General features: G+C 49.1%; 1 protein-coding gene across 5 annotated transcripts in view; it reads left to right on the top strand.

Moving 5' to 3' along the window:
- The window catches only part of DLG3 (discs large MAGUK scaffold protein 3), a 181,051-nt gene that overhangs the window by 130,682 nt on the left and 24,740 nt on the right, over nucleotides 1–25,629 (top strand). For 4 of the 5 annotated variants that reach the window (XM_075008117.1, XM_075008115.1, XM_075008114.1 and 1 more), the window contains one exon: nucleotides 14,035–14,149. In XM_075008117.1, coding sequence (XP_074864218.1) covers nucleotides 14,035–14,149 — 115 coding nt within the window. Of the gene's footprint in view, nucleotides 1–339; nucleotides 437–14,034; nucleotides 14,150–25,629 lie in introns of all 5 variants that reach the window. The other variant, XM_075008119.1, reaches the window with a different exon arrangement.

The following is a 25,629-nucleotide window of genomic DNA, read 5'->3' as shown; positions in this document are numbered from 1 at the left end:
CCCCTCCCCCTCCCCCGGGGGCGGTGGTCCTCGGCCCAGGCGCCTCCTTCTCCTTCTCCTTCTCCTCCCCCTCCCCCCCCCCCAGGTCCAGCCCCTCCCCCTCCCCCCGGCGGTCTCGGCCCAGGTCCCCCCCCCCCCCCCCGGCATTCCAGGGGCAGCCCCGCAGGTCCCCGGCTGACTTGCAGCTGCCCCGCCCCGCGCCGGCAGGTAACTGACCTCGCGAGCAGCCCGTGGCGCTGAGCTCCGGGCCAGCCTGGGCGGGCGGGGGTGAGGGCCACGGGGCCTGTCTAGTCGGAGTTCCTGGGGGCCACCCAGCATTTCTCCCGGTGGTGTCTGCAGCATCCCGCAGCAGCTGCCCGAGCCGGACTGGACGGTGTACAAACACATCCAGGTTTGATTTTGCAAAGAGCTGATGAAGAGCACACCTGGTGTCAAGGTAAATCCACCCACCAGTTAACGCTCCTTGGTGTGGTGTAAACCTGTGTTTTATTTCTCTTCTGGTTTTGTTTTATTTCATCATTTTCCCACCAGTGGATTTGTTTCTGCCATTGTCTGCTAGATTAGGAAGCCCTTTCCTCATCAGAGTTTGCCCCATTGCGGTACAGGTTGCACATCTGAAATCCAGTACTCTTTGGTCCAGTATCCTGGAGCAGAGGCTAGCTGGGAGTCAGGATGGGCTGGTGACAGGCTACATGGCCAGGGAGCCAGTGGTATGTGGTCAGGAAGCAGCACCTAGGGCCAGGAATCTCTGGCCCACACCAGGAAGCAGACAGCCCTGCAGCAGGTGGGAGCTGGCTGGGGCTGGGAGGGGGCACCTCTCCTGATCCAGGTCCTGAAGGTGCTGGACCAGGGAGGCACTGCGTGTATTTTCAGGCTGTGCTCAACTCACTTCTTAATATGCTCTTTCTTTAAATAAATAGATTAAATTTCTTTGGTCTCCATAAGGCAAGTTTTCTGATCCTTAAATAATTTGTGTAGCTCTTTCTTGGAATGTTTCCAGTATTTCAACATCTTTGACTTGGAAAAGTTTGTTAAACCAAGTTAAAGTTCTAGGGTGGACCGTCCCTTTGTTAGGGCCTTGAGTGACAGAAAGGTAAGGCCTTCAATCATGTTAGCTCAGTCATGTTGGCTCTCTCCTGTCATTTTTAAGATGGCTTTTTTTTTGAAGTAACACTAATGCTGACTGGAGATGAAGGAGTAACTCCATATGTGAGCACTTTTATTCCAGAATAAGACTTCCTTGGTTCAGTGTATCCAGTGTTTTGTGGATGCGCACAGAGCTGCCGTTTCTGTCGGTCGCTGGGGCTATTTCTATCTCAGAAGCAGGTGCTGGAGTATTGGTGTCAGTGAGGAAGAGGTGCTCTTTGATGCCACAGCTGGCATAGCTTGGTGACATCTGGAACTTGTGCCCTGCTTGGGAGTCGATCCTGTTGGCTCTTTCTCCGTTTACTAGAAGCAGAGTTTGTTGGAGAGGCTGAGCATGAATGGAGATGTTTTGTTTATCTGATAAGAACAGTAACTATAATGCACAGTGATGGTGAGGCACAGCCAGTGTTGGGACTCATGTAAGATGCTGTGGAGAGGTCACACTTACTGACTGTCCAGGAGACTGGGTACAGAAGAGGAAGAGCTGATCCAACTAAGTGTGTGGCTCTCGTCGCTTCTTAAGGGCTTGTCTATACTTATGGGTAGATTGATACTCCAGAGGTTGATCTCCTGGGGGCTGATTCAGTGGATCTCATAGGGAAGCAATAAATTGACCACTGATCATGCTGCTGTTGACTAGTCAACTCCTTGGGGATTTGTGAGGAGTAAGGGAAGTTGGTGGGAGAGTTTCTCCCATCAGCCCCTTGTAGCAGGAACACCACGGTAAGTGAGACTGAGCTACCTCGAGTCCAGGTGTGCTATTCTTGTAGCTGGAGTTCCATAACTTAATTTAACTTTGCCCCTGAGTGTGAACCTGCCCTTAGTAATATGGTAGCTTCTGTGATAGCCCATTGAAAGAAGCTGTCTGTGAGCATGCTGGGGCTATGTTGTTTCTCTCCAGGCTACTGCCATAGGGGTATTACTTAGGGGTTGTAATGTGTATGTTGCTTAATGTACAGAGTAGTTTTCCTTTTGAAAGCAGTTGGTTGATGTAAAAAGAGACGGGTCTGGAGCAGGTAAGAGCACTGTGTCTGAAGCAGGGACCACCCTGTCTGGTCATCAACATGACTGTAATGGGTCCACCCAATCTCCCTTCTTCGTACCATTCGTCCCATCATATCCCCTCTTAGATTTTTGTCATCTTTGAACTCTGTTTTTTTTGTCTTCGTATGGAAGGCTTTGAAATGTTGATCAGTTTTGTTGCCTTTCACTGGACCTCTTCAGTTCCTACTGTTTCCAAGGCAGATATGTGGGGGGGAAGTGTTCTTGATCCCCATCTGCCAGCAATCCCTTCTGTGAAGGGAGGTGCAAAGGCTTTTTCTGAAGAGGAGTGTCTTGTGCAGCCCAAGGAGTGTGGCATGTGGTGGTGTTACAGGAAGCACTTTGCACGCCTGTATTTCAGGTTTAGTTTGCAAAGTGAGGTTTGGCAAAGAAACAAGCAGTTGTGGGCTGAGCGTTTTTTAAATGTAGAAAAACAGTTTGAGAATTTAAAATAAACAGCTGGTCACATGGCTAATAAATACATTGTTGGGATTTGTAGGCCATGGCCCTCATGTGCTGTGTTACATGTCGTGTCATAATATGTTGGTCTTGGGCACCTCATGGGTGGTTTGGGGAGGACATCTTTTGAAAGCTTGTAGGATCAGTTGCTCATAGAGCAAATGGGCTTTAGCAGCTAGAAGGCATCAAATCAAAACTGAGAGTAACAAGCTGCTAACCTGGATAGGTGGCTATTGTACATATCCTGATACAGTCATCCTAAGGAGAAAGCAAGTTATAAGTAAATGCAAAATAACATGTTCAGAGAAACCAGGGGTCAGCATTATGGACAACAAACAGAGAGCTCAAAACAATGGGAACCCAAGAACAACCTTAGAGAAGGAGAACCCAGCCAGAATGGCACTGGTAACAGCAAAGGTCCCTGTATATGCACAAAGAAAAGGGAGTGGATGGGAAACTGTGAGTGCAGTGGGCATGAACATGAGACATGGTGGGTGTGAACTGTCCCTGTTGAAAGTCTGCAATGCAGACCCAGAGGAAGTTGCTGGCAGAAACTTAGCAGCAGAGATGTGGGATCTGCAATCCTACCCCTCTGAGCCCCATTTGATCACAGGAGAGGTTCTGGGAGCTCACCAGAGACTGTGCTAAATGAATACAACCTGTTTTAATGCTGCTGAGTGCCAGAGCTCAGACTACCTGAAAATTCTGGGTTTGTATTAGAACATAAGAACAGCATATGGAGGTCCAGCTAAACCAGTATCCTGTCTTCAACCATCGCCAATTGACACTTAGTCTCTTGTCCAAATCCCAGCTATTTCCTTGTGTGTCTTTTAATGCCAGGAGTGCCTGCTTCTCTCCACCCCAAACACACCTGTCAAAGATAACATCTTGGTGAGGCAAATTCAGGTTAGTTCTGTCTTCTAAGCACCTGAGCGGAGAGGTGCTAGCATGGTGCTAATGCCTTGAAGGTTACCTCAAATCTTCTAAGAGAAAAAGCCACTTCTGTGTGCTGTTCTGTGTTGTGATTATAAAGGAGCCATTTCACATACGTCTCTTGTCAGCTCTGCTTTGCATGGGTTACCCTAGCCAGCATATCCATAATGTCCAAGAAGCAGTGAGTGTCAGGCATGTGACCCAAGCCAGGTGCTTCCTTCGTTTTAAAATTTAAGCTTTTTTCTGGGGTGACTCTGCCTGCAACTGACTTCAAAAGGGAAAGGGAAACTGTGGGTGCAAGTAATTTCTTAGAAAGTCACATGGCGTTTCTCAGCATCATGCCTCAGCCCCTTGCTACAAACGTACAGTGGTCAGTGCCAGAGAGCCAGGCTAGATGCAGTTAGGAGAGATTCATGAATTAACCCCAAAGTTCAAAGGGAGAAAAAGTAGTGGGAAAGCAGAAAACAAGAATCACTGACTATGTCTTTAGTACAAGGCAGATTACAGGCAGCAGGTTCCTCAAGTGAAAGCAACGGACAATTAACAGGAGCTGCTCCCTTTTTTACCCCCTGCCGTGAGGCTTCATGTCAGTGGTCCCTGATCAGTGGAGGCTCAGACTGTGGCAGTGTACCTCACCAGCTTGCCCACCTTTCCACAGAATGCTGTCTCCCTTCTGTGGCTTTGCAGGTGGATGTAGCCAGCGCTGCTCTACTGAGGTTCATATGTCACGTGCAGCATTTCTGCTGGAGATAGTCATTCTGGATCCCCTTGAGTTTTGTGACTCTGGAATGTTTCACAACTACTTCCTTTCCCACTGGATCCTGGATCTTAGGCAGTGTTCCCCGCAAGCTAAGCACTTGGGCATCTGCCCAGGAGAGCCTCAGGTGCCACTCAGCTGAGTAGTACAGAGCCCACAGCCTCCCACAGCCTGTATATCTGGTGGTGGTGCACATCCACATGTCTAGGTACACAGGACAAAATGTATTCTGCCCATGGATGGGGGAAAAAAAAAGAGGGAACCACTGGTCTTAGGGTTGTTGGTTGACTCCGAGGAAAACTCCCATGTACAGGGCTCCTTGTATCCTAACAAGGGGCACTTTTCCAGCTGTTATCACCTTCCCAAGACTCTCCTCTTTTCTCACATGGCTTGGTGATGGATTTCATTTTCTCCACTTTCACTGTTTCCTGGCATGCTAGAAAGCAGAGTTCGAGGCTTTCTTCTTGTTGATGCTACGTAATGCCTGTGAAAGGGCCTAGAAAGAATTAGCAGCCACTGTTCTGTACCCTGCTGTTGACCCTTAGGGAGGTCAGTGGAGAAGCCTAAGCAGTAATCTGATCAGTGTGTGTAACCCAGTATCTCCAGCTCAGACCCTGTGTCATACCCTGAAATCAGGGAAGGCCCGTTTCTGTTGGGCCAGAGACCCACAGTCCATGAGGTGCAATGTTCTTCATGAATTGATATTTAGTGGGAGGGCAAGTCTTGGCCCAGTCACTGCTAGCTCAGGTTGATGGGCTGGGCTTTATTGCTCGGTGTTCTGTGCAAGCTGTAGCTGTACTGCAGGAAATGATGGAAACAGCTATGAAGATCTGACTTAATCCCAGTGCCTGATCTTAATTGATCCATTCTATATCATCCCAACCCATGTGGTACAGGAAATCCTTCATTGCTCTTGCATGTTTAGGACCCACCAGCAAGTCCTACATCAGCCACAGCTCTGGCACTGGTGGGTTGCTTTTCCTTTGGGCTGTTGGGTTAACACCTTGCTGTTTTGTTTTGACTCACTGGATGTATTGGCTGTAGAAACAATAGTCCTGTAGGTAGGAGAAGTGCTACTTGGCAATAAACAGGAGCCCATGTGGAATTGTATCTAAGGCCATTAACATACAAGCTCATTATTTTTCACTGTGGGGGTGGAGATGCAGACAGTAGCCCAGTGGATTTCTAATGCTAGAGCTGCATGGTCTGGGGAGTTTGTCCTTTCAGACTTGCTGTGGAAAGAATTTGGAGTGTACAGAGATTTCTCTAGGGTGGGTGTGAGGATAGCATTGCCTACGGCCTTGAGGGACATATCTCTGCTCAAGAGATGGGGCAGTGTGGCATATCTGTTCTTGTCAGTAAGCCTGCTGGGCAAGAGGACTGGCTCTAGAGGGAAGGACTTTTTCTTTACTAAGGCTCAAAGTAGGAACAGTAAATCTTCCCCCTTTCTTAATGCAGGACTTGGTGTCCCCATCCCAGCTCCCCAGTGAGACGCTGTGTACAGCGGTGACACTTAAATGGGGAGGAACGTTACTTGTTAGCATTTTGTCAGGTGTGTCGTATTGTCTTTAACAGCCTATGTGAGAGCATGGGATGGCCTGGGATCTGCAGTAGCTGTCCTGCTCCACACAGCCGTACTGGGGTCTGGCCTGCAGTGTAGCAGTTCATGCTGATAGCATCTCGTTCATCTTCCAAGCTATGAACAGGTCACTCTCCCTCACCAGCTACCTAGTCACTGAGCAGAGGTTCACCTGAATGTCCCAAGAGGTCATCTGCTAGTAATTTATCAAGTGAAGCTGATTTCCGGAGCTCATGGACTTGAGTGCAACCTGTGCCCTGCTGGCTGCTTCTCCACCCAGGACTAGGAATTTAAAATCCTGTTTAGTGTTTAACTGGTTAACCGATTTAAACAGTGGGAGAGGGTTACAGAGGTTGCTCCAGTGCAGCTGGGCTGGAGTGGTCCCCCGCCATGGGTGTGGAACACTCCAGCTGGGCCAGAGCAGCCCCAGTTCCTGGTGCGCAACAGGTGGGGACACTCCAGCTGGGCCCCCATCTGCAACAGCATCAGTGGTTAGTTATTAACATCTCTACCCAGTACTTGACTTGCTGGCCATCCATCCAGTCTTCTTGGCCTTGCCTTTCTTTTCTGTTTCCCACCCCCTTGCCCCCATTCCCTTTGCTCCTGCCTGGTATGTTGTCTTTGTGCATGGACCTTTCTTCCACCTGGGTCACTTGCCCCCCTCTCTGAGAGCGCTGAGCATGGAGAAGAGGACTTTGCTATTGCATGGCTTGCAGAGCACATTAGACAGAGTGGGAGCCCTCCCTGCAGGAGAGATTGGGCAGGACCTCAGCCATTCCCTCTTGGCTCATGCTGGGCAGCCAGGGGAAGGGGATCACGAACTTTCACTGAATTCAGTATGTGCTGCTCACTCCAAACCAGTGACAATCCCAAGCTGCCCTTGGTTTCTCAGCTTTGGGTTCTCGGGTGCCCCTATAATGGGGTGGGAAGCTAGGCAATGGCACTGTGAATGAGAATTGGGGAGCTGGCACATTAGGAATACAGGGCCTTGCAAGTAAAAACAGTGGATATACACCTGTCTCATAAAGCTGCAAGGGACCTTTAAAGGTCATCGAGTCCAGTCCCCTGCACTCACAGCAGAGTCTATCACCATCCCTAAACAGATTTTTTTTTTTTTAGTGTATTTGCCCTGTATCCCTAAATGGCCCCCTCAAGGACTGAGCTCTCCATCTGGATTTAGCAGGCCAATGCTCAAGCCACTGAGCTGTCCCTCCCCCTGGAGTGGTGAAGCTGTGACTGATGGGTTCGGGGTGAAGGGTCAGAGCCTCTGGGTAAGCTGGGCTTTTTCCAGAACCATCATGCATACTACTGCTAGGCAGCTGGAGAGCCAGATGTTGCCCATTTTCCTAAGCAAATGCTGCTCCAGTCACCTGTAGTGCAGTGGGGTATCTGGGTTTGCATAGTGTGTCAGGGAGGCTGCTCAGCACCGTGGCTTTTGTGTGGCTAATGGTTACCTGGCTGGCAGCAGCAGGGAGGGGAGGGTTTTGGGAGCTGGAGCAGGTCCCCCCACCCCCACTCTCTTCTGCCCAGAGAACTGTTCCACACTGATCCTGCTGCTAGTTAATGTTAAACTTGCTCCCTGCCCCCGTCTCTTTCCATCTGTTTGTCTACTTCTAAACCAGGGCTGGGCAAAATACGGCCTATGGGCAGGATACAGGCCACCAGTGTCCTGCAGCCCATCAGGACCCTCAGGCAGATTCCCTGCCTGATGCACCCTTCACACTGCTCAAAGCAGCTGGCTACTGGGACCTGCTTGTGCATCTTTGCACAGTGCCCCTTGGGAGGGTCTCAGTGCTGCAAGTGTCTGTAAGCATGGCCCAGGCAGCTCCCATTGGCCAATTACTGGTCCATGGTAGCTGTGAGGATTGCGCGGGGGGTGGGAAAGACAACCTGCCCCCCGCAGCTCACCACTCAGCCACACACACAAACACCAGCAGCCAGCTGCTTTGAGCAGTGTGGTAACTGGGGGGCGAGTGAGCAGCAGCACAGCAGACAGCAGGCCTGCCTGAGGATGCTGCTGGGCTGTAGCCAGGAACTGCTTAGGGTAAGTGTCTCCCGGCCAGAGCCTGTACCTGGCACCCCCACCCACCCTCCCCATCTTCCTGCCCTGGGTTACAACCCACATCCTATTCTCCTCCTCCAGTCCTGTCCCTGGTCACATCACCTCCACCCTGCACCTAAACCCCTCTTGCAGCCCAGTCCCATACCCATAACTCCCTCCTGCATCCAATTCCATCCCAAACCCTGCATCCTCCATTCATATCATAGAAAAGGGCAGCACTTTGCCACTTACCAAACTCTTGGAGTGGCCTCTTGTCAAAAATTATTACCCACTACTGTTCCAAACTGAGCCCTTGGCTTTCTCTGGTGGGAATTAGGTTCATCTGTCAGCAGACAGAGTGTTGTGTGCCAACGAGGACTGAAGAGCCCCTGCTCCTCTCAGAAGGGCAGGGAGCTGGACTCCCTCTTCCAGGTAACTGAGAGGCAGGACTACTGTGACTCACTGGTGCATGTGGGGATGTGCAGGGTGCAGCTCCTCTGAAATGAGGGAATGCTGTGTTTTTGTCTGGCTCCTCCAAATGAAGGCCAGGCTGAACTGAGCAGAGCGGGCATGTGATAGGGATATTGCTAGGAGGCCATGTGTGACCCACAAGTAACCTACTATGCTCTACGCATGAGTAGCAAGTGCAGGGTCTTTGGGGTCCCAGTCTGGCGTTTCACTTGTATCCCTGTTGCTGCAGCTGTAGAGCAGGGTTCTGGGTTGCTGAGGTTGCTTGTTAGCTTCTTGTGACAAGGCAATTGCTGGGCCCCAAACAGCTGCCTCTGCTGAGGCAAAACTGAGAAGCTTCCCCCTTAGGTCTGCATAACCATAACCAAAAGTAGGGTGCTACTGGGCTGTTTGATGCCTTCCTTTACGTGGGTCTTCAACTTTACCTTAAATCAATTTAAAAAATGAGCTTCTTGATTAAAGCAATGTAGTTCATCTCAGTGCTTCTGCAGCAAATGTCTCTCCTAGCCTCTTGTCAGCGTATGGCATGGGACAGTGGGCGCCTTCCTTTCCAGGCTGTGTCTTGATTTAATACTCCTTGTAATGAAACCCAGTGAGTAACACCTTTGTAGTGTGGCTCTGCTGTTGTGGGTAACTGCTCAGGTAGACACTTTGATTTTGGAATGAGTTCATTCACATGGAGCTGTTTTGTGATAGAAAGTCCTGAGTGCTCAGCTTCTGTTGAGGTCAGCTGAGAATGCACAGAATAAGCCCTGAAACGGATTAGAATAAAGACAGCTGCTAATGATGCAGGCGGATGGGGGCTGGGCACAGTGCAGGGAGCCAGGAACTCTGGACTTGTAAACCTGCTTATGCCACAGACTGCCTGTTCAGTACTGGGCAAGAACTTCCATCTGTGCTGCATTTCCTTATATGTGAAATGGAGGTGATAACCCTGCCTTCTTTCTCAGAGCGGTGAGTCTTGATGACCAGTTAGAAGGGTGCCTGTGTGTGATAGTTGAGGCTTTGTCTTCGCAAGCAATGCTGCAGTGCCACGGTGGAGGGGCCTCTTGCTGTGGTTAAGTGATCTGTGCACATGCTGTAATTAGGTTGCTGGAAAAATTACTGTCCAAACTGTGCTGTCTACCAGCATCGCTGCCGTTGTCGACCTGGGGTGTGGATTTATCGTACTCTGAGCAGCGTGCCTGGTTTGACCTAACTTCTTAGTGTAGGTGTGGCCTTATTGCCCTTTCTGTGTGGGAATAAGATGTACTGGTGTAAGCATGCTGGGACTTTTCCTGGCCAAACCTGTACTGGGGGAAAGAATTACTTCCATAAGCACAGTAGTTGTATGAGTCCAACTTGCAGGTGTGGACTCATATCGCTGGGACATTGGTAGCAGCCATGCATTTGGGATACCCAACTTTATGTCGTAAGAGAGGCTCCTGATCTTTTCCCTGTGCTTTTCACACATCTCCCTTGTTGCAACTGGCCTTAAATAAGCAGGAGAAGGGAATATCCTGTGGATGGAGAAGTGTCTGGTCTTTGTCCCATGACATTCTGTTTCGCTTTTGCTGAGGTGGACTGAAAAAGTGGCCAGTTTCCTTCTCTGTTCTGGGTTCCGTAAGAAAACTGTGGCAGCAGGCTGCCAGAGTACCTGAACAGGAACGTTAACACAGAGTTCGCCGTGTTAGTCTGTTCCCCAGCAAAACAAAGCAGCAGAAATGTAGCACTATAACAACTAAAACATGATTTATTCAGTGATGAGCTTTCATGGACTAGACCCACTTCTTCAGAACAGGAGCATAAGGCTGGGTTTAAGCCACCACTGCCAGCAGTCCATGCTGTGCTGATAGTACCCTGGTGTGCCAAAAGCTGCGGTGGGGAGGGAGTGAGCTAAGACCAGCAGTTCAAGTTCCCTTTCTGGGGGCACAGCATGGAGAAAGAGCTCCTGCACCTCCCCAATACAGGGAGAGAAAGAGACTGAGTCCAGGCTGCCCTCAACCATCCCACAGAAACCCATTTTCCCTTATGTTCCCTGCCCACCCCCACCAAACCACTTGGGATGTTAACCTTTTAACGGATAAGCCTCACCCTAAATGAATGAGGCTTACTGGTTATGGTTAACTGGTGGGGGCTGGAGCAGCCCACTGTTAATTGGTTAACCGTTTAACTAATTAAACAGGATTTTACATCCCTACCCTGCCCCCCACCCCAACCTCAAACAGCACTCTTCTACTGCCACTGAATCTTGTGGGGCAAGTGGTGATAGTCTGGGCTTCAGTGCTGAAGGTTCCACGTTCAAACCCTGATATGGTGTGTGGTGAGGAGGTTGTTAAAGATGTGTGTAACGTTTAACTCCTTAAAAAAACGCACGAGGAAATTGCATGCAAGAGCTTCTAAAAGAGCACTGTCTAGGATGCAAAGACAAATGCTCAAAAGTTTAGGAATGCCAAACATATGGCTGCCTCTAGAACCTTAATTTGATCCCTTTGTGCATGTGTGTTGTGATGCTGGTTTTGATTACATGGTCACATCCTGGCTTATATTCTCAGGACTCCTGCCTCCTTTAGGGCCCAGAATAGACTCTTCTGGGCAGTAGAATTAAGTCTGCATAGACAAGTGTAAAAGTGGCATTTGCTAACTTTGGTGTGCTTGATTTTTAATGTTGGGTAAAGGAAGTTTCCCTGCTGGAGAGTGAGACAGAGAACAAGGTTGTGTGTGTGGACTTGCTTGACTGTTCAGAAGTCCTCATGACCATCTCTTGAACATCTTTCCAGCCAACATGTCTAGCATTTGCAAACTGGATTTTCCTAAGAGAGCCTGATGTCTGAGCCTGATTTGACTGTTCAGAGTGTTGGATATTGCCTGCTGTATGTGCCCAGTATGTTTGCAATGGGGATCTTGCTGAGTTTGTGGCGTGCACAGTTGAGGGAGGCGGATCTCTGCAAGCGTGGGGTGGGTTGCTTGGTTAGTGGAAGGGTATTTAAGGGGTGGGAAGGTATAGGGAGGATGGTTGCCCATGATGTACAGGGGGAAGTCTGGCTTTCTTTACCTTTCTTGGCACAAGAGAGGACCAGGCTTTCTGTGGAGAGGAGGAGCAGGCTGTTTGCAATCTGGAATGACTTAGCAACACATCCGTGGGTATGTATAGTGTAGCTTCAGGTTAGGTTTTCCTGCAAGCCAGGAGAGCTTCAGAGGCCTTGGACCCTTTCTATGTCGTTTAGCCTCATCCTGGCAGTTCGATACAAAATGCTTGTTGGAGGAATGCTAGAGCTGCGCAGTTCAGACACAGAAAGTCAGGAAATGCCAAATGTTAAGGCTGCATAATCCTAAGCATCTCCCTTTGTGCATTTGTATTGATATGGTTGTCTTCCCTTACACTGTGACATACTGTTGTTCACATGCCACATAATACACATCTTTTTTTTTTTTTTTACAACTTTGCTTTAGATGTACAGTATCTTGTAGTTTTGCGCACTTGGTATGCGGTTCGTGAAAGCTTTTTGAAGTAGTGGTACAGAGTGCGCAGAATGAGACTTGGGCTTTGTCTACACTTGAAAGTTTAAATTGCAGCTGCCGCAATACCTTAGCATGGCAGTGTGGTTGTGGGAAAAGCACCGGGAGAGTAGCCCAGTTCACACTGGCACTTTACAGCACTGTAACTTGCTGAACTTGGAGAGAGAGTTGCTGAGGTTTTGCCTGGGCTTAGGATCCATCTCTTGATGGAATGTGTGGTGGTATTTTTTTCCCCAACATATGCGAATGGTGCCTTGGTGCTGGAAAGAGGCAGACGGGACCTGTGTCTGCACTGGTAAGTGCACGGCTTTTCAGAGTGCGACAGATGACCTTAGCAGATGTTTGCCAAGGAGGGCCTGCTATGCTAGAGCCAGGAAGGGCTGTCCCCCTCATGAGAATTTGAGGGTAAAAGAATAATTTTTGTCACGGATTCCATGACCTATGTGAATTCCACTGCTGTGAGCCATGAGGCTGAAGGACCTGTGAGTGCTGCCCCTCACTCCCAGGGTGGGTTAAACTGTCAGTCATCCTCCATGCCAGGTTCCATGACATTTGCTAAAAATAGCCATGACAAAATCTTAACTTTAGCTACTGGACATCTCCCACAGGAAGTGACTGTGTTTACTTTGCTATAGCTGCATCAGTGACTTCCTGTCCTTATTGCACGTGGGGAGCTTTTCTCTTCCCCCAAAATCAGAGATTTGGGGATGGTATTGGAGCGAGGAGAGTGCTGTGGCCATTCTGCCCTGGTGCCTAGGACAGGCGGTTGCTGTTGCACTGTCTACTCAGCATTTGCACTGCAATCCTCTAGCAGAGTGAGCAGCAGCACAGGAGCGAACTTTCTCTGAGCGGCTTCTGGTGAGCGGAACCCTTTTCTCCACCCTCTGCCTTTCTTCCCCGACCTTTACACCCAGCTGAAGGTCAGCCTGGCATCCGTGCAGGGAACTAGGAGGAGTGTCAGGTGTTGGGTACAACAAGGGTGCAAGCAGCTCATAGCAGGCTCTTACCAGCCAGTGAGTTTACTATTCAGCTTATTTTATGACCCTTGTGGGGAGGGGGGTGGAGGGATATTCAGTGAATATGTGCTCGTTTTCCTGCCTTTTCAGAACTGAAGGCTTGGCTTTGATTCTGCCCAAGTCTGACAGCCTGTGCTGCACTGACACCCCTGTGGGAGCTGCTTCCAAGTGGCTCCCTGTACTAGGGAGGCTTTTGGAATGGAGAGCGAGCCTAGTGTGAACAGGTGTGCTGTGCAACCGCAGCTGCACAGGGCTGTCTCCTTGCTAGGTTGTTGTATCCTGGCCCTTTTCCAGGTGGGATAAGTGATTAGTGTTTGGTTGCTCTTCCTTGGAAATGCCTTGCTAACGAGCCTGTGCTGGTGGTGCACAGCAAGTCACTTGGGAGCAGCAATAGGATCCTCTCACGTAGGGTTTTTGCCCCATCCCTACAGGGTGCAACTGCTCCTGCCACCAGCAGGCTGGCCCAGCACTAGTATGCCTAAGTCCAAAAGAGTCATTCTCTGCCGCACCGGGTCCTGCGCTTAGGAAGTGCTTTGTTCTGCACACCTGTCTTCAGATGGGTCAGTCACCGTGCTGGGAAGGTGATCAGTTTTGGGAGTGGCAGTCCGCACGTCTGCTGGCAGTTCTCTGAGCAGGGCAGCAGCAGATGATCCACTGCTCAGCTATTGGATCCGCGAAGGTGTAGCACAACAGGGAAGGTATCTCTTCCGTCACTCGAGCTGTGATCTGTGCTCAAGGATGGCAAGCACTGGGACTCCCTCCCACTCACAGAGAGCTAGTTGTTTTGCCATTAGAGTAGAACGTGGGCTGAGGATGCAGTCTGCTCTGTGTGTCTGGTGCCGGCAGCTCACATTCATACCTCCAAGCAGAGAGATGAGTCTGGTTTGCTGTTGCAATGTCATCCTTTCCTGTCCTGTGTCTGAGTGAGAGAGGAGTTGTGTCCCCCCAGCTAGGCCACAGCTGCCTCCTTTCTGTGCAGCTTATTTACCCCAGGACCAGGCTGTCTGGCTCTCCCTGCTCTTTGGGACTGGGATGCTTTGAGGGGGGTTTGGCAGGCTAGCTCCCTCCTTCACTGACCATCTGTGTCTCTCTGCAGAGTACAGCCGCTTTGAATCCAAGATTCACGACTTGAGAGAACAAATGATGAACAGCAGCATGAGCTCTGGGTCTGGCTCGCTCCGGACAAGCGAGAAGAGGTCTCTCTATGTCCGGTAAGACGCATCTCTTCCCCTTTGCCAAGCTTAAACGCAGGAGTCTGCAGGGAAGTGACCATCCCTCACCCCCTCCAGAGCTGCTGAGCTCTCAGGTTGGGGTGGCCTAGTTCAGATGCTAAGGGTGAAATCCTGGCACAGTGCAAAACTCCCATTGACTCCATTGGGCCAAGTTTCACCCCGAGCCTTCCCTTGGGAAACTGCAGTCTGAGGCTGTTCTTCCTGGTGAAATGCCCCTCCCGTGTTTCAGTGAAGAGTTGGGGGGCTGTGTCCACCCTTTGGGGTCACCTACTATGGGGAGCCTCTACAGTGATGAACGCCTGCCAGGCAGAGGCCCTTCCAGCTTGAGCCCCACCTCTGAGTTCCCATGCCAGGCCATGCCTGCCCTTTGCTTGCAGTACCCTGTGGAAGTTTTTTGTCTTCCTCATGGTGAGGTTCTTTATAGCCCAGAGAGGCAGTCTCCTGCCAGGGCACATGTAGGCCCTGGGCAAGGGGCTTCCTTTTGGCCAAGTCTGAGCAGAAACAAATGACAAATGCAGTTCCATGAGAGCCCACTGATGGTACTGCAGGCCATGAGCTGCAGCACCCTCCTTAACCCAGGGAGGAGGGAGCGTGGCTGCTCAAATGAACCTCTCTTCCCCACGAAGAAATATGAGAGAGCGACATGTTTGCAGGGTTCTTCCTGCTCTGTACATGGGAAGCCTCTCTGGGAAGATGTGGCCTATGGCTGTCACTGAGCCACGAGGTCCAGTGCTGATGGCTTTAATCCCTGACCTCTGCCATGCCTGCATCCTGCCTGGGACTCTGTGAGCCTCTCACCCACTGGTGGCACTCCCACCCAGGGAGAGCAAAGCAGGTAGCACTCCTAGGACAGGAGTGCTGGTTCCACCTCGAGAGGAGAGGGGATGGGATGGCATATCAGCCCTTTTCTGTAAATCCAGGTGCTTGGCCAGCAGTGGGTTATCTGCCTCAGACAGTTGTCTGCCTGACCACGAGCATTTTCCCTCACAGGCTCGTAATGAAAATGTGCAGGGCTGCTGCTAAATAAGCTGTAGTTTGATGCACCCTTGGTGTAGCCAGGCCCAGCTAAGGCTGTCGCACCCTCCGTTCACATCCTGCTCTGAGGCTGTGTTAAGCTTGTGTTTCCTGGGGCTGACGCTGTGTTAGTAAATGCAGGGAGCAGCAGTGCCGGTGCAGAAGGGTGTTGGGTGCGGGGGGCAAGGGCACAGAGCTGGTGGGTGATGTGACCCTTCCTTGCTCTCTGGGGTGCTCAGCCAGTGGGAGGGCAGGTTGGCTCCCCTAGTGAGGTGAGTAGCTGTGAGAGAATTCTCTCTCTCTTATTTTGCTCGCCTAAAGAACTGGGGGCATCAGGCAGGGAAGGGGTCAGGAGAGGAGCTGCATTTATTGGAATCTGTACAAGAGGGCATCCCAGTGCTGATCTGTCAGCCTGCACTGTTCCCTGTCTGCCAGATGTGAGACCGTGGGGGAAGGTTGTGCAGCACCCCATGGGCCAAAGGGGAGCTGGAGGAAGAAGGGCTGCTCATGGGATCTCTCTGTTGCTCCTTGCTGGGATTCATACAAGCCTGAGTAACTTGACTGGCAAAGCATACCCTTGAAGCCACGTTTGTAACCTCAGCTGGCTCCTTCCTAACCACTGTCAGTACTGGCTGTCCAGTTACACCACATTCAGTCACAGACTTAGGGGCTTGGAACGGGTTCTAGGTGCTTGGAACGGGTCCCATATGGGGAGAGGCTAGAGAGACTGGGACTTTTCAGTTTGGAAAAGAGGCGATTGAGGGCCGATATGATAGAGGTATATAAAATCATGAATGGTGTGGAGAAAGTGAATATAGAAAAATTATTTACCTTTTCCCATAATACAAGAACTAGGGGACACCAAATGAAATTGATGGGTAGTAGGTTCAAAACTAATAAAAGGAAATTTTTCTTCACACAGCGCACAGTCAACCTGTGGAACTCCTTGCTGGAGGAGGCTGTGAAGGCCAGGACTCTATTAGGGTTTAAAAAAGAGCTTGATAAATTTTTGCAGGTTAGGTCCATAAATGGCTATTAGCCAGGGATAAAGTATGGTGCCCAGCCTTCAGTACAAGGGCAGGAGATAAATCACTTGATCATTGTCTTCTGTTCTCCTTCTCTGGGGCACCTGGCATTGGCCACCGTCGGCAGATGGGATGCTGGGCTGGATGGACCTTTGGTCTGACCCAGTATGGCCATTCTTATGTTCTTAGACTGTCAATGGGTCCTGAGGCTTGAAACCATGCTTCTGAAAGCCATTAGACACCTGTCTCAGAAAGCCTTGTCCCAGCCCTTCTGGGTGGGGTAGTTTCGAGCACAATTTAGATGAAACTGGTTGAGCTGTCATGCTGTGGACAGGGCAATAATTACAAGGTTTGCTGCCAAACAGCCTTAGTCAGTCTAATCCCACAGTGCATGGCATGACATCAGTACGGGAAGTGCTTGCCACGCTGTCTTCCTAAACAGGAAATAAATCCTTGTCTGGAGAGGAGTACACCTGCATTTCCCATCTAGGAGCAACTTGTGCACAACTTGTGCCTGCCTTTCTCCCTCCAGCTGATTTACAGATTCCTTCATTCCAACACCAGAAAGAACCCTTGTGCTCATTTAATCTGACCTCCTATGTAAAGCAGGCCAGAGGCCTGCCCCAGAATCGTCCCTAGAGCTGAGCTTATGAAGAGAACCAGCCCATCGTGATGTAAAAATTGCCAGTGCCAGAAAATCCAGCATGAGCCTCAGTAAATTGTTCCACTGGCTAATTACTCTCCCTGTCAGAAACTAGCAGTGTGAGTTTGTCTGATTTCAGCTCCCGGCCACTGGATCCCATTGGACCCTCTTCTGCTAGATTGAAGATCCCACTGTTAACTGTTTAAAAACAACAAGTCCTGTGGCACCTTATAGACTGAACAGATATTTTGGAGTATAAGCTTGCATGGGCAAAGACCTGCTTCATCAGATGCGTGAGTAGGGGGTTCCACTCATGCCTCTGATGAAGAGGGTCTTTGCCCACAAAAGCTTATGCTCCAAAATATCTGTTCGTCCATAAGGTGCCACAGGACTTGTTTTTGAAGATACAGACTAACTCGGCTACCCTCTCATACTTAACTGTTTGTCCCCTGTGTAAGTACTGACACGGTGCAATCATGTCACCCTCGCCTTTTGCTTTGTTAAAATATGGCAGTCACATTTCTTAAGGGACAGTGGAGGTTCCTTTTCCCCTCCCCTGTGAGAGGCAGGTCATTATGAATAGACTACTGTAATGCATACCACACCCCTCTGACAGCCCTGGGATTCCCCAAGAGGCAAAGTACCTCTGAACTAACCCAAGGATACTAGATAAGGCTTTATGTGGGCTGCGAGATGGTTTTAAAACTCCCTCTTACTCATATAACAGAGAGTGAGGCCAGGGACAGCCAGCTGTCCTGTCCCTGCCTTGGCCCTCTTGCTCCGTGGAATGCTCTAGTTCTGTTCTCACTCCAAAGCCCAGGTGCCACAGGGTTATCTGGTAATGGCTGCTGTCAGGAGCAGGTCTGGAGCTGGATGCCTGTAGGTCTGCTCCAGTCTGGCAGTTGCAATTCAGCTGAAAAGAGTAACCTTCCTCTAGGCATCTGGGCTTCCCCTAGGGCAGGCATTGGAGACCCCAGACAATTGCTGTCACTCAGAGCAGGGAAGCACTCTGCATTCTGAAGACAAGACTTCTCTTTGGAGCCCCTGAGAGGTGATTGTGAAGAAAGGATGATGTGACCCTTCCTTGCTCTCTGGGGTGCTCAGCCAGTGGGAGGGCAGGTTGGCTCCCTTAGTGACGGTGCGTAGCCGTGCCCACTGAGCACCTCCTCTGCCTGCTGTCGCAGAGTCTCCTATAGGACACCCAAAATCCCTCACCTGCTTTGGAAATGGTGGTGTGCAGCTTTCTGCCATGCTGTGCATGTGGTCTGGGGCTGCAGCTGAATCCTGCTGGGGATCCATGTTCAGCCAGAGGCGTTGGGCCCATTTGTGGAGTCCTGTTGGGGATGCTCTCCATGAGTGGACTTTTTGCTTTAATCCCAGACATAAGGCAGGTTGTTTCCTGAGTGGGGTCTGTTTCCTTGTCTCCCCTTCTCTCCCTCAGCCCCTCCAAAGTCACTCCACGAGGGGGGCAGTGCAGCTTGGTATCACAGATTCCTAGAACCAGAGGTCTTGGCATTGGAAGAAGTTCAGAAAAGGGCAACAAAAATAGTGAGGGGATTGGAACAGGTGCCATATGAGGAAAGATTAAACACTGGGACTTTTCAGCTGAGAAAAGAGAAGTCTAAGGGGGGGATGTGTTAGAGGTCTATAAAATCCTGACTAGTGTGAGAAAAGTGAATAAGGAAAGGCTGTTGTTCCCGTAACATAAGAAATAGGTGGTCACCAAATGAAATTAAAGGGCAGCAGGATTAAGACTAACAGAAGAAAGTTTTTCTTCATGCAACGCATAGTAAGACCATTGAATTCCTGGCTAAAGGATGTTGTGAAGACCAGGACTTTAATGGGGTTCAAAAGAAACTAGATGCGTTCATGGCCGTTAGCTTCATCAGTGGCTATTAGCCGGGATGGGTAGGATGGTGTCACTGGCCTCTGTTTGTCAGAGTCTGGAAATGGATAACAGGAGAAGGATCGCTCAATGACTACCTGTTCTGGTCACTCCACTGGGGCACCTGGCATTGGCTGCTGTCGGCAGACATGACACTTTGGTCTAATCCAGTATGGCTGTTATGTTCTAACCATGGTTTCTCCTTTGCAGAGGTTGGGGCATCTTCTGCCCACACAAGGCATGTGTTAGAACAACAGCCTGTCTTACTGCAAACTTGAGAAAGTTTCTGTTAGCTGATGGTAGGAGCTAACTTTCATCTAGCCTAGGCAAGGCCTTAGAGTATAGCCCCATGTTCTGCATCAGATTGCCAATCCCAGGCAGGATTCACAGCCTCAGACCCTCCCCAAAGTGAAACCTGCGTCAGTCACAGAGGACAAGTGGCCATGGACACCACTAAGCAGGTATTCTCTTTAGTACCTTTAGAGCCTTTCTTGGCTCTGCCTAGGTGCATCTTGCAGCTCGGCCTGATTACCCATTGAAGTAGCAAGGTGACCAGTGCCTTGGGAGTACCCTAGCGAGGTAGATTGAACAGTTGGGTTGATCCTTGAGCCAGCCTGAAGTCCAGGTTCCTTTTCCCAAAGCTGCACTGCCTCTGCAGGGCATAGTGCTGTTGCCTGACACGCAAGCGGAGTAGAGCTGTTAAGGAAGAAGGAGCAGCTTGCACACAGCCTCTCTTCTGGCCATAACAGCAGTTCTGAATGCTGTCTGGCTCCCCCCAAGAGCACCCTGTTGACCATGCACAGGGTGAGCTAACATGGATGCAATCTGGGTGTGGCTACACTACTAGTATAAACCCCTGGCTGGCCTGCGCCACCTGACCTACGCTCCGACTAAGGTTCCATTTAATTGCAGTGTGGACTTTTGGGGTTTCAGATGGAGCCTGGGTTCTAGGACGCTGTGAGGAGGGCGGTCCCAGAGCTGCCAGCCCCAAATGTCTGCATGGGGCTATTGGCTTGAGGGCCCTCTCTCCCCTCTAGCTTGCCTTAGCTGTCCCTGGCTAGCACCTGGTGTCTAACTGCTGTGTAGCTGTACCTTTAAAACAGAGATGAGCAAACTTTTTATGTTGGGCCCCACTCTTTGTCCCTGCAGTTAACAGGCTCCACCCCACCAACCCATCCAATGTCATCCAAACTGACAGAAAGTGGGGTGATGTTCATGTAAAAACCCTTTTGGCATGTAAGAAAATAAGTCTGTAGACTGTAAAAACTCTTAGTGGGTCAAAACAGAAAAGCAGTCATGCAGCACTTTACATAAAACAAATTTTATTTATTTAAATTTATTTTGTGGGTGTATCAGTGTGAGTGAACATACACAAAACCAGTAATATTTCAACATTTTAATGGGATGGATGAGCCTGAGACCCAGCAGCTGAGCGTGCTGCATCCCCCTTATGAAATTTCATGCCCTACCAGGGGGCTTGCTCCCCACTTTTTACAGCCCTGATTTAGAGAACAACATGCAGAAATGCAGCAAAGCTTTTCTCTGAACTGCTTCCGTTGCGTAGTCAGGGTTCAATGATCTTGGCTGTTGTAGCATCACTGTTCTCCCTCAGCTAGTCTCCAGGGAGCGAGACAGTTGAATAATTCTCTCTTCTTTTGTTCTTTGGCCACGTTAGTCCTGCTGAGCAAAGGGTGGCTTCACGTCTCCTTAGATAACTCCCTTGTGAGCCACTGGATTCACCCTGTAGTAATATGCCCTGCCAACGCCCTAGCTCCGTGTGTGTTTTCAAGGCTGAGACCTTGTAGCATACACGCTCACTGTGCATGCAGCAAGTTCACGGCTCAGGAGACTGCAGGAATGTATAAAGGGCCTATGTTTATTCTGGAACCTGCCTGACCAGTTCTCCTGAGCTTTCCTATTTCTTTGTATTCCTAATCACTCTGCTCCCAAGCAGGCAGTGCTGCCACACATGCGCTCTTAAAACCGCGGCTTCAAAAATACCTCTGTGGGCTACGTGGCCTTATTTAAAAGGACTTTGCCGTGTTCTACATGTGGCTCCCTCACCCCAAGTGCTGGACTGGGGGCAGCAGGGGCTATATGTGACGTGTTGGCTTGAGTTTACTGCTGAACAAAAGCGGAGGTGTTTTTCGGCTGTTGGTTGCCAGTTGTTGCCTAACAAATTAGGAATGGTCTGCTGTGAGACAGACTGGGGCTGGCTTATCTGGGATGCTTATAACTGGACACAGCTAGTAAGCTGCAGCTCTACTGGGATTGTCTGTGAAGCTCCCCAAGTCCCACGCTTTAATTTTCTCCTGTAGTTTTAGTGTGGGTGGTTTCTGTTCATTGCATGTGTGCTCAATGTGGTGAATGAAAGCAGCACCCCCAACAGCGACCCCCAGGTTTCTAACTTTGCTCGTATAGATGGTGTCTCCACAAGTGCTTTTGCCATCCATGTTTCGCTGGGGATGCTGAAGTGCTTTATCCCCTCTGGTGTAGTCCAGAAGTTCTAGAAATGTCCAATTAGCTGACTGGCCTCTCGCACTCCCCAGCTTAGTTGTGCTGCTATGGCTGTTGTAGTGTATGCAAAGGGGGGCAGTAAATGGGAATCTTGTCTTTTTCCTCCTGGAATGTTGGGATTGATCATGACCAGCTCTGTGCAGACTCTCAGATGCCCCAAAGGACTTCCCTGACACTGCAACACCACTGCATAAAGCTGGCCAGAGCAAGGCTGAATATCACACAGGTGGCTGGGTGCAGACCAGGAATGCTGTTCCCTTTGACTTCCTTCTTGTTGTGGGCAGTGCAGAGGGTGTTGCAGAGGAAGATCCCTAAGACCTTCTGTACAAACACAGCAGAAGGCTTCCGCTCAAGGTTGCACACCTGGGCTGGTTTCTGAAGGCACTGAGTGAGGTACTGAGATACCAGGTCTACGCTGAACTGTGTGGAATGGCCTTTGGACAAGGTTGGATCTTGGTTATTGAGAGACATTCGTGTCTCAGTTGCTAGTTCCTCAAGTTTTTTCTTGAGTCCTTTCTGCTGAGACCTTGTGGTGCTGATAAGGAATAAAGATTCTGCAGATAAAACAGGACCCAGAGAAGCTGAAAATAGGGTGTCAGAGAGTTAGCCATGTTAGTCTGTATTCTATCAAAACAAAAAAGCAGGCATGTAGCATTTTAAAGACTAACAAAATAATTTATTAGGTGATGAGCTTTCATGGGACAGACTCACTTCTTCAGATCATAGCCATACCAGAACAGACTCGATATATTAAGCACAGGGGTCCAAAACATGTTATCAAGGTTGGCAAATCAGAAGAGCAGGGGGGCGACAGGAGGGGTGTGTGGGGTGGGGAAGTTAAGAGTTAGATAAAACAAAGTATATAAAAAAAGTCCTTATAATGGGCCAGATAATTGCTGACCCAGTTCAAACCATGTCTTAATGTGTCGAATTTGAATATAAATGACAGTTCTGAGCATTCCCTCTGTAAACGGTTGTTAAAGTTCCTTTTCAGTGAAACACAGACTTTCAGGTCATTAACAGAATGGCCCACTCCATTCAAGTGCTGGCTGACAGGTTTGTGTGTTTGGAGTTTTTTGATGTCTGTTTTGTGTCCATGCATTCTTTGTTGAAGAATGTCTGCAATCTGCCCTATATACGTGGGGTGTGGGCATTGTTGGCACATGATTTCATATGTGATGTTAGCTGAGGAACAGGAGAATGTGCCCGTGATTCTGTGATTAACATGGTTAGGTCCAGTGATGGTATCTCCAGAATAGATATGTGGACAAAGTTGGCAACGGGGCTTGTTGCAAGGAAAAGTTCCAAGATTGGTATTATTGTGGTATAACCTGTGGTTGCTAGTGAGAATGCTCATAAGGTTGGGAGGTTGTCTATAGGAGAGACAAGGCCTGTCACCTAGGGCCTTTTGGAATGTGGCATCCTGATTTAGGGTAGTTTGTGGGTCTTTAATGATGCACTGCAGTGGTTTGAATTGGGGGCTGTAGGTAATGACCAGTGGTGTTCTGTTCTTGGCTTTTTTGGACCTATCTTGGAGTACTTGGTTTCTGGGCATTTGTCTGTTCCTGTTGACTTTGTTTTTTTTACTTCTCCCAGTGGGTAACTTAGGTTTATGAATGTTTGGTAGAGATCTTGTGTTTTTGGTCTGTGTCAGTAGGAGCAGAGCAAATGAATGAATGGACACAAAAGAGACAATAAAACACTCCAAACACACAAACCTGTCAACCAGCACTTAATGGACTGGGCCATTCTGTTAATGACCTGAGAGTCCGTGTTTTACTGAAAAGGAACTTTAATAACCATTTACAGAGGGAATGCTCAAAACTGTCATTTATGTTCACACATATTTCCTGGAGCTGGAAGGGACCTTGGGAGGCCATCTAGTCCAGTCCCCTGCCTTCTTGGCAGGACCAGGCACCATCCCTGACATCTGTTTGCCCCAATCCCTAATGGCCTCCTCAAGGACTGAGCTCACACCCCTGGGTTTAGCAGGTCAATGCTCAAACCACTGAGCTATCCCTCCACCCCCAAATTCAAATTTGACAAATTAACATGTGGTTTGAACTGGGTCAGCAATTACCTGGCTCATTATAAGGACTCTTTTTTACATACTTTTTTTATCTAACTCTTAACTTCCCCACCCCACCCACCCCTCCTGCTGCCCCTCTGCTCTTCTGATTTGTCAACCTTGATAGCAATTTTTGGACCCCTATGTTTTATATATTGAGTCTGTTCTGGTATGGCTATGATCCAAAGAAGTGGGTCTGTCCCATGAAAGCTCGTCACCTAATAAATTATTTTGTTAGTCTTTAAAGTGCTATGTGACTGCTTTTTTGTTTTGTGAGAATAAGGTGTGAAAGAGGCTAGACCGTGGCTCCCTTTGTGGCTTGCTGGTTCAGAGGGCCCACCCCACTTGGTCATTGGGTCAGCAGATACCAGCTGGGGAGCACATGAGGATCAGGCATTGCTCTGCTGAGCAGAACCCTCCAGTCTGCTCATGCTTTTGTAGCCAGCTTAGAACCCCAGGGGCGACAGGTCTCTCACCAAGGTAGTACTCAGGGAAGGGAGAGGGTAGATTCCTTTTATACACACAAACAGTTTTTAAGAGACAGCTGCATGAGACAGACAGCCCATCTGCTGCTTTGCTATCTGTGGATCCCCAATTCAAGGGACAGTCTGTTTTAAAATCACACTGAGACATTTGTACCTTTCACTGGTAGGAGGCTCACCTAATGTTCTTGGTTCTCTCTGCCTTAAATATTGAGTCTGTTCTGGTCTGGCTGTGGTCTGAAGAAGTGGGTCTGTCCCATGAAATCTCACCTAATAAACTATTTTACTAGTCTTTAAAGTGCTACTTGACTGCTTTTTGTTTTGATAGTGTATAGACTAGCACGGTTCCCACTCTGTTACTTATGTTCTTGGTGTAGTAAGTACAGGCCTAGTATGAGGCCTTAGGCCTGAACCAAAGTAATGGTCAAAACTTTGCTAACAGAAAGCAAAGTGCAGCTGTGAGCTAAAGGGATGCATTGCTCACAGAAGTTGGCAAAAAGAGGGTTGATGTTGCATAAACATATCTACCTAGCATATTGAAATAGGAACATGGTACCAGAACACCTGACCCTGGAACGTTCCACAGATAAGGAAGAACAGGCCGACCCATCCCAATGACAGGGGCAGAAGGGTAATATGATGGATAGAGTTTTGTTCAAACCATCATGTACAAGGTGAGAGGCGGCACCTGATGACGTAGAAGGGTTGTACCTCAATACGTCAGGAGTGATGTGTAAGTTGTTTGTACCTGTGTATAAGAATGTAATCCTGGGATGTGGTCTGGGTCCGGCCGAGGGGGCAGTGGAAAGTCCCGCCACTGACTGAGCTGAGTCTTTGTTTCGGTCTTCACAGAGAAATCTGAAGGAATGCCTGACATAGTGAATGCTGGTGGAAAAGGGGTAGAGTTAGTTTTTGAAATAAAAAAAGAACAAGTTAAAAACCATTTGGAAAAATTAGATGTCTGCAAGTCACCAGGGCCTGACGAAATGCATCCTAGAATCCTCAAGGAGCTGATAGAAGAGGTAGCTGAGCCGTTAGCTCTCATTTTTGGAAAGTCGTGGGAGACAGGAGAGATTCCAGAAGACTGGAAGAGGGCAAATGTAGTGCCCATCTACAAAAAGGGGAATAAGAACAACCCAGGAAATTACAGGCAAGTCAGCTTAACTTCTGTGCCAGGAAAGATAATGGAGCAGGTAGTTAAGGAAGTCATCTGCAAGCACTTGGAAGGTAGTAAAGTGATAGGGAACAGCCAGCATGGTTTTGTAAAAAACAAATCATGTCAAACCAACCTGATAGCTTTTTTTGACACGATAATGAGACTCGTAGATAAGGGAGAAGCAGTGGATGTGGTATACCTAGACTTTAGTAAAGCATTTGATACGGTCTCGCATAATATTCTTATCAACAAACTAGGCAAGTCCAACTTAAATCGCGCTGCAATAAGGTGGGTGCATAACTGGCTGGCTAATCGCACCCAGAGAGTAGTTGTTAATGGTGCTCAATCCAGCTGGAAAAGCATAACAAGTGGGGTTCCGCAGGGGTCTGTTTTGGGACCAGTTCTGTTCAATATCTTCATTAATGATTTGGATATTGGCATAGAAAGTACGCTTATTAAGTTTGCAGATGATACCAAGCTGGGAGGGGTTGCAACTACCTTGGAGGATAGGGTCATAATTCAGAATGATCTAGATAAATTAGAGAAATGGTCTGAAGTAAACAGGATGAAGTTTAATAAAGATAAATGTAAGGTGCTGCACTTAGGAAGGAATAATCTGTTTCACGCATACAGAATGGGAAAAGACTGTCTAGGAAGGAGTACAGCAGA

This window comes from Carettochelys insculpta, chromosome 13 (assembly GCF_033958435.1).
Source record: "Carettochelys insculpta isolate YL-2023 chromosome 13, ASM3395843v1, whole genome shotgun sequence".
In the NCBI taxonomy this organism is placed as follows: Eukaryota; Metazoa; Chordata; order Testudines; family Carettochelyidae; genus Carettochelys; species Carettochelys insculpta.
The sequence above is the reverse complement of the archived record's forward strand: the minus strand, read 5'-3'. Positions and strand labels throughout refer to the sequence as shown.